The 9,044-nt window shown below is 46.7% G+C and overlaps 1 protein-coding gene across 1 annotated transcript; it reads left to right on the top strand.

Moving 5' to 3' along the window:
• Window positions 1–322: 322 nt before the first annotated feature.
• On the top strand, window positions 323–634 carry LOC130871290 (peptidyl-prolyl cis-trans isomerase FKBP1A-like). The gene has a single exon (XM_057764651.1). It carries the CDS (start codon window positions 329–331, stop codon window positions 632–634), a length of 306 nt encoding a protein of 101 aa, XP_057620634.1. The 5' UTR covers window positions 323–328.
• Window positions 635–9,044: the final 8,410 nt, after the last annotated feature.

Here is a 9,044-nt window from a genome sequence, read left to right as displayed (position 1 = left end):
TTGATCTCTCAGTGATCTGCTATGAAATCTAACCCTGCAGGGTGTCTTAGTTAGGATCTCTAATGCTGTGAAGAGACACCATGACCACAACAAATTTTGTAAGGAAATTATTTCACCGAAGGGGCTCCCTTACAGTTTCAGAGGTTCAGTCCATCAGCACCATGACAGGGAGTATAGCACGATTAATCAAAAACCAGAGACAGAAACTGGGGTTCAATCTGAAGGTCAGAAAAGCAAAGCAGGGCTGAATCGCCGCCAGGTCTGCTCCGGCTGCACGCCGCCCGCCCTCCTCCTCCTCCACCAACGCCCAACGCCTGCCGCTGCCGCCATGGGAGTGCAGGTGGAGACCATCTCTCCTAGAGACGGGCGCACCTTCCCGAAGCGCGGCCAGACCTGCGTGGTGCACTACACGGGTATGCTTGAAAATGGAAAGAAATTTGATTCCTCTCGGGACAGAAACAAGCCTTTTAAGTTTATGCTAGGCAAGCAGGAGGTGATCCGAGGCTGGGAAGAAGGGGTAGCCCAGATGAGTGTCGGTCAGAGAGCCAAACTGACAATCTCCCCAAATTATGCCTATGGGCACCCAGGCATCATCCCACCACATGCCACTTTGGTCTTTGTGTGGAGCTTCTAAAACTGGAATGACAGAAGTGGCCTCCTCCTTTAGCTCCTTGCACATGGATCTGCCATGGAGGGATCTGGTACCTCCAGACGGGTGCACATGAATCCATATGGAGCTTTTCCTGATGCCCACCACTCTTTGTATAGACACCTACCCGACTGAATGTGTTCTGTCACTCGGCTTTGCTTCGGACACCTCCAAGTCCTCTTCCTTCTCTGTATGTGTGTTGACCTAAACTATATGCCATAAACCTCAAGTTATTTTGTCTTGGGGGGAAGATTCAATTTCAGTCTTTCAGATCTAAGTTTCCAATGAAGTATATTGTCAAGTATTAACAGCACAAGCGATGGGTTAACTTTAGAATAGGAATTGGTGTTGGGGGTGGGATTTGCAAGAATTTTTATTTTATTTTAATTTTTTGGATGAAAAATTTATCTATTATATATTAAGACATTCTTGCTGCTGTGCTGCAAAGCCATAGCAGATTCGAGATGCTGTTGAGGGCTGGATTTTTCTCCAGTGAGGGAAGTCCTGTTAAATTGAAAGCCCTACCCAAACTGAAGTGGGAAGTGAGGGAGCGAGCCTTTGACAGCCCTCCCACCTTCTGAAACCGTCTGCCTTGTAAAGCAGGTCACTTTACTGCTGTGTTAGACACTACAGTCCCTGTCCCTGGGTCGGCAGGGACCTCTGAAGCCTTCTTTGTGACCTGGCTTAATTTGTTTTTCATCCTATGGTTTTTCTAATGGATTTTCAGGACTTTTGTAATCTTGTAACTATCCAAGCTCCACTTCCTAAATTTTAAGAACTTTAATGGAAAGTTTAAATTGAAGGTGCTGTTTGTAGACTCTCCACCCAATGGACGCTCAGTTGTCACTACAAATCCTTGAGTGTTCTCTAAGAAGATGATGCTGGTCATCACAGCTTCAGCATCTCCTGGGTTCTGATGCTTGGCTCTCTCTGCTAATCTCGGCTTCCTGGCTTTTCCTCCCTCAGTTCCTTCTCACCCTCTGCTGTTCTGTGTAAGTGATTTGGTGAGAGAAAGTATGCTTTTGTCCCTTGCCCTCTGCACCACATATGCGTTTCAAGTTTTATTATTGCAATAAAAGTGCTTTATGCTGGCTTTTCTCAAAAAGAAAGAAAGAAAGAAAGAAAGAAAGAAAGAAAGAAAGAAAGAAAGAAAAAGAAAGAAAGAAAAGAAAAGCAGTCAGCCACTGGCTCTTACCTCTATCTCAGTTCGAAATGGCGATCCTGCCTCCAGGAATCTCAGAATGAGACCGTGTGTGAGAGCTGTCTTCTCCTGTCTTACATTCCTCTCCAGTGCTGGGATTAAAGGTGTACACCACTACTGCCTGGTTTCTATGGCAAACTAGCGTGGCTACTGGGATTAAAGGTGTGTATCACCACAGCCTGGTCTGTAGGGCTGATCAGTGAGCTGTTTTACTCTCTGAACTGCAGGCAAGCCTTATTTATTAAAATATAAATGAAATATCACTACAGGAGAGCTTAGTGGCGTGCAGACAGATGTGGTGCTGGAATAGCAGAGAGCCCTACATCTTGTAGTTAGCAGGAAGTCAACTGTCAAGCTGAGTGAAGCTTGAGAAGAGACCTCAAAGCCCGCCCCCACAGTGACACACTTCCTCCAACAAGACCACACCTACTCTAACAAGGCCACACCTCCTAATTGTGTCACTCCCTGAGATTACGGTTGGGGGCGCAGTTATACTTAAACCACCATACAGTGCCTAAGTCTTCGCCGCCGGTCTTCCGTTCAAGGTCTGCTTTGTTAAGGTATTAGCTAACTGAGGAAAGCCTACAGCTTCCGGGAAGGAGTCTCTGGGTTTGTGGCTGCAATTTTAGACCAGATTAGCTAGGGAAACTCACCAGAGTAACTTCAAAAGGATTTTGTTATTGCTGTTGCTGCCACTGCTGCTGTTTTGAGACAGGTTGTTTAAAGATACTCTGTAACCCAGGCTGGCCTGGAACTCACTGTGTAGTCCAGACTGACTTTAGACTTGCAACAATCCTCCCACCACACTCCCAAACACTGGGATAACTTATAGGCATGAGTCAACAACTCAGCCCAACCAGATTTGCCAAGCCTTGCTGTTTTCTCAGGGGTTGGAGGCAGAATTGGGAAGGTTTGAGTTTGTCTCGAAAAAGAAATGATTCTCCGGCCTTAAGGGGACACTAAAGGTCATGCAGACCAGTCCACTGCTTTGCACCGGAGGAGGGGGTGGAAGTCAGCAGGTCAAGTCAGGGTAGAGCCGTGGGAATCGAAAGCTGAAAGTTCATCATCAAAGTTCCATGTTGGAGGAGCATTAGATGCTACACAATAGGACCACCACGAGCAACAAAGGAACGTGGAGGACTCAACTTTGGATGACAAGACACCGTGGGCACTGGTGCCCTTTGTACTATAACCCAGCATAGCTTCATGTGAGCAGGAATGAGGCAGCACCAAGGAAAGCTACCTTCTGCTCACCCTGCCAAAAGCTCTCCCCCTACCCCCAGCATGTACTCAAGGTCTCAGCCGCATCTATTTGAACCCCATGGCAGAGGTGGGGTTCTCTGCAAGGGCCGTGGAACTCATCTGCATCTATAAGAAGTGAGCAGGAGAGTAAATTAAGAGTTGTGCTTCCTCTCCTCCCCCTCAGGCTGGGAACAAAGGATTCTGCAATGATGAAGCTCGAAGGATATCCACACAGAAACGCCACCTCTATCCACATCCTCCCTTTAAAGAGTTCAGATAAATAAGTCTGAGAGAAGATTTCCATTGCTGCGATAAACACCGTAATCAATAACACTTGGGGTGGAAAGGTTTATTTCATGTTACAACCCTCAGGTCACTCTTTATCACTACAGGAAGTCAGGACAGGAACTCAAGACAGGAACCTGGAGGCAGGAACTGAAGCAGAAGCCTTGAAGGGATGCTGCTTACTGGCTTGCTTTCTCCACGGCTTTCTCAGCTTGCTTTCTTATACATCCCAGGACCACCAGCCCAGGTGTGGCACTGGCCACAGTTGGCTGGGCCCTTCCACAGGAGTCTTTAATCAAGAACATACCCCACAGGCTTGCCTACAAGTCGCTCTGATGGGGACATTTTCTCAGATGGGGTTCCCTCTTCTGTAGTGATTCTAGCTTGTGTGGCAGGTGGACAAGGGGCCAGTTGTTCTGGTTGGTGTTTTCTTGACTTGACAATCACTAGAACCATCAGGGATGAGGAACCTCACTCGAGAAAATGTCTCCACCAGATTATCCGTAGCAGTTTCTTTCCCGCTACCCCCACCAGGCATTTTCTTGATTAATGATCGATATTGAAGAACCCGGAACACTGGGTGATGCCACCATGGGTAGATATATCCTGGGTGGTATAAGAGCAGGCTGAGCAAGTCAGGGGGACAAGCAGCATTGTCCATGCTTTCTGCTCTCAGTACCTGCCTCTAGACTCCTGCCTTGGTTTCCCCAGTGTCCAACTATATATATATATATATATATATATATATATATATATATATATATATGTCAAATAACTCCTTTCCTCCCTCGGCTGCTCTTGGTCACGTTGTTTTATCCCAGCAACAGAAGCCTAAGTAAGAGCTTCTATTGCTGTGCGCTCTCGTGAGATGAAGGAGAATGAGCATCCACTAGAACTAAAAGTCCTGGTCAATGAAGAAACTTAGTAACTTTTCACAAAGCTCGCATTGCCCAAATAATGCCATTTGGGTTTAATTTAGTACACAGACACTCCCAGCCCTCCTTTCTCTCCCCTTCTCCTACCGAGCTGGTCACCACAATTTTTATTTGCAGGGTCCCCCATCCCCACATGTCATCTGACTCCTGAAATAGCAGGATTCTTCCCTTGCAAGTGCCCATCCATTGTGCTGGACCATTTCTTTAAAGAACGCTCTGACCATCTTCATCTCTCAGAAGACAGAGTCTAACCCTGGCCTCAGCCCTGGCCCTGCAATGGCTGGGATCCCAACGGCAGTGCTCAGTGCTTTCTCAGAGCCAAGCTCCTGCTGAGCAATGACATTTTCCTTGGATTTGCAATGTCCAAAGAAGTCTGTTATCACCTTTATTGTTCTGGAGGGACAATCATTTAAGAGCACTATTTACATGTTTTGATAACAACAATAATAGCAAGGTCGGCAATGATAACCCAGCCTTTTTTCCATTGTAGAAACTTCCAGTCATTCACCCTCCCGACCCTGAAAATAGTCTTTGCTCTCTGAACTCTTCTCTTCTGGGACATGACCTGGGTTTCTGTGTCTAATACCCAAGCTCCTGGGATGGTACATCACACAGACTTCTTTTGTTTCCCTAATTATTTCAGGTTATGGGAGACTTTTCTGCCAAGACAATGACATTCACATTCTTTCCCATCCTCCAGGAGGAAGAAACATGTCAGGGGACACCTAAACATCCTGGGTGTGTGTGTGCAGAGAAACCTCAGCATTGACGAGAGACAGAGGAGGAGATAACTGCAGCTGTTTGAAACTAGAGTAGCCTGTGTGGACTTGGTCTCGCTCTCCTGGAGTATGAAGTCTCTAATGAGACGGATGCTGCCGTGGATGGTACCCTAGTGAGGAGCGACTGGCTGAGTGCTGATGTGATGGACAGAAGCCATGGCTATTACAGTCTATGGTCCTCATCACTGTGGGAGATAATGTCGTGCAATGGAAAATCAGCTCTCCAGAGCGAGCGCAGGATCGCTGTGATGCTTGATCTTCACTGTGAATTTGAACCTCCTAGGAGACACACTTCTGGGTATGTCTTTGATGGTGTTTGCAGAGAGGCTTAAGTGAGAAGGGAAGACCTACCCTGAATGTAGGCGACACCATCTTTCCCATGAGCTAGGATCTCAGACTGAATATAAAGGGAAAAAGAAGAAAACTAGTTGAGTACCAGCGTTCCTCAATCCGTGCTTCCTGATCCATCCAACTGTAAGGAATGCTAGCTTCAAGGTCCTGCCTCCATGATTCTGCCGTGCCCTCCCCATCATGATGAACTTAAATTGTGAGCCAAAGTTAGTCCTTTTTCTCGGGAGTTTCTTCTTGTCACGCTAATGAGAGCAGTCACTGTAAGGCACTGGTGTGGACTCAGCATGTTTATAAACGAGCTGCTTCTGAAGACTAACATTTGGTTTCATTACTTATAGAATGAGGGGCGGTTTAGCGTAGTTTCTGTGTGTAACTAAATACCTAAGCTTGGGTACATTTAACTCCTGCCTCTGAAGACTGCAAAGTCCGTGAGTATTGTACTGGCATCTGGCGAGGCCCTGGCTGTATCGTAACATGGTGGAGGACATCAAATGCCAGTTCAGGGTGAATGTGCCAACTCAAGAACCCACAGAGAAACCCTGTCTCGAAAAAACCAAAAAAAAAAAAAAAAAAAAAAAAAAAAGAACCTCTCTCTGCCTGTGCTTAGGAGGTCAGTATGGCTGGCATGGGTTGCCACACTCATGACTTCTTAGTTCTAATCTCCTTCCAACACCATTAATATGCACTTGATCAAATCTAATGTGTGAACCTTTGGGGGACACATTCAAGTCAAAGCAAAGGGGATGAGATTGTTGGGGGATTGGGTTTGGGCTTGTTCAGTGAAAATTTTGACTCAAGGCTGGAGAGATGGCTCAGCAGTTAAGAGTACTGGCTGCTCTTCAAGAGGACATGACTTCAATTCCCAACACCCATATGGCAGCTCATATCTATCCATAACTCCAGTTCCAGGGCTCTGACACCCTCACATAGACATGCATGCAGACAAAACACCAATGCACATGAAATAAAAATAAATTTTATATTAAAAAAAATTCTGACTCAGGCAATCTAAGGCAGGGAACAAAGATTCTTTGTGTCTAACAAGCTCCAAGAATGACAAGTCTCTGGTCCATGACCATACTTTGAATAGTGGGGGTCACATTATTTCTAATGTCCCTGACCTAATGATCAATAATTCTAAACACTATGGAATAAACAGCGCATTTGCCACTCAACATCAGACTCTCTAGAACAATGCAAAACATTCAGAACCTTCAACTTTTTCTGTTGTATGGAGCGGCAGGCCACGTTCCTGCCGCCCGGCTGCCTGGCTAGCTTATGCCCAGAAATAATTACACAGAAACTGTATTCTTTTAAACACTGCCTGGCCCATTAGTTTTAGCCTCGTATTGGCTAGCTCTTACATATTGATCTAACCCATTTCTAATATTCTGTGTAGCACCACAAGCTGGCTTACCAGAAAAGATCTTAACCTGCGTCTGTCTGGAGTGGGAGAATCTTGGCGACTGCCTGACTCGGCTTCTTTCTCCCAGCATTCTGTTCTGTCTACTCCGCCTACCTAATTTTCTGTCCTATTAAAGGGTCAAGGCAGTCTCTTTATTTAACCAATGAAATCAACACAAAACAGATGACTCTCCCCCATCATTTTTCTGTGCATGATGTTTTATTTTGTAGTTGTCAATATTGAGATATCCATTTTGCATAAATAGGTAGTGTGCATTAGCAAAAGTATGTTTAGGTCACTGTAGAAAGTTCTAGAAACTCTGCCCTGTTCCCTAGCTGATATTCTTTTAATCATCTTTGTTTAGGACCTCAAGTCAGTGAGTCAAATAGTGGTATTTATGACTTGTTTGTTTAAAGACTGTTTCTCTATGTAGCCCAGGCTGTACTGGAGTTTGCTATGTAAATTAACCCAACCTCCATCTCACAGAGATCCACCTGCCTCTGCTTTTGGAGCACCAGGATTAAGCAAGAGAGTTCCATACCCAGCACTCAACTACCAAGTTTTGAAATCAGACATTCTAACACAACAAAATTCCCAACCATACTTAGATGTTGAGTTCGTTGTTCTAACTAGGTCTCGACTGCTGAAATAAACACCATGACCAAAGCAGCTCCGGAAGTTTGTTTCAATTTCTAGCTGGCAATCCATCATAAAGAGAGTGGCAGGAATTGAGTGGCAGGAATTGAGGCAGAAGCCACAGAGCTGCTCTGCTTACTGGCTGGCTTCTTGTGTCTTGCTCAGTCTTTCTTATACAGTGCAGGACCAACTGACCAGGGGTGGCACGTCCCACAGTGAGCTAGGTCCTCCCACGTCAATCATTAATCCAGAGGACAACCACACAGACTGGCCTGCGGGTCAGTCTAATGGGAGCAATTCCTTGGTTGAGGTTTCCTCTTCCCAAATAACCCTAGCTTGTGTCAAGTTGGCCAACTAACCAGCACAGATCTTCTTCATAATTAAACCATGGATATTTCACAATGGCCAGAAAACTGTGCCCAGTTAAAACACTGCAATTCAAAACACACACGTGTCTCAGACCTGAGCTGAGAGCTCAGGCAGTGTCTGTTGGTGTATAGTGGCACGGGTGCCATTGGTGGCAATGCAGTGGAAAGTGCGTTGCTGGCGTGCTCAGATCCAGAGCCATGGACACTGTCGACTAGACGTTCACTTCAGCCACAAGGCAGGCTCTATACTTCTAGCTCACTTGTCTCCTTTGCGGTCACCGTCACCTGAGAGGTATAGCTTCCTCGATAAGGGGGACCAGCTCACCATCATCTTCCCGATCACCAAGTTAACGCCCCTTGCTTGAGGCTAGGGCCACCGTTGCCTCCTGATGGTCATGTAGCTTCCTTCCATGGCTTCCTGTTTCTGTCTCCTCTGCCTGCGTCAGCTTTCAGAGCCCTGTTAACCTTGAGGCATGCACAGGATCAAATTTCTGAGAGCCTTTGACTCTGGGCTCTGGACCTGGGTGCTTTGACATCAAGTGGCTGTGCAAGCGACTGCTCTCGGAGCCGAGAAGCTGGTCCTTTCCAGGCACCTCAGTGTCTCTTCAAGCGTTGACATTCCTCTAGACACAACAATGTCACTCACAGGAGATCGCTGAACAAATGCATAAGTTCATGGGTACAAAGACACTCACCCCAGTCATTTGTGTCTTCTCCCCCTTTTCATCTGGAGGCCGTGGCAGTGGTAATTTTACCTCACAGGCTGTCCCCGGAATTTGGGTGAATTCCAGAGCCTCTCTAGCTCAGCTCAGGCAGCACCGATGGAAACTGAATCTCTTACTAGAATGGTAAGGGGGAGGGTTGGTGATGGGATCCCAGTTGCTTAGGTAATCTGCCAAGCACAGACGTGAGTGACCCAGTGGCTTTAGGCAGTGACCAAATGATTAGACAGCCATGCTGGGGACACAAATGGGGGCCTGACTGCAGAACAGCAGGCTGCCTGGGTGACTCAGCCCTGGACCGGGGGGGGGCTGGTCCTGTTCTGCCTTGCTTTTGCTGGGGGTAAAACCGTAAAGGCAAGCTTGCAAACAGACTTGGAAATCACACGAGGTCAGGAGAGGAGCCACACGGCCACACGCTTGCAGCCTTACCCTGGTATGGCAGCTACGTGATCTCTGATACTCCGTTTGTTT

This window comes from Chionomys nivalis, chromosome 3 (genome assembly GCF_950005125.1).
Source record: "Chionomys nivalis chromosome 3, mChiNiv1.1, whole genome shotgun sequence".
Lineage (NCBI taxonomy): Eukaryota > Metazoa > Chordata > Mammalia > Rodentia > Cricetidae > Chionomys > Chionomys nivalis.
Note: the sequence above shows the minus strand (reverse complement) of the source record. Positions and strands in the feature narration are given on the sequence as shown.

Bases quoted from the DNA above. Each gene is read 5' to 3' on its own strand.
- LOC130871290 (XM_057764651.1), top strand. From the start codon at position 329: ATGGGAGTGCAGGTGGAGACCATCTCTCCTAGAGACGGGCGCACCTTC.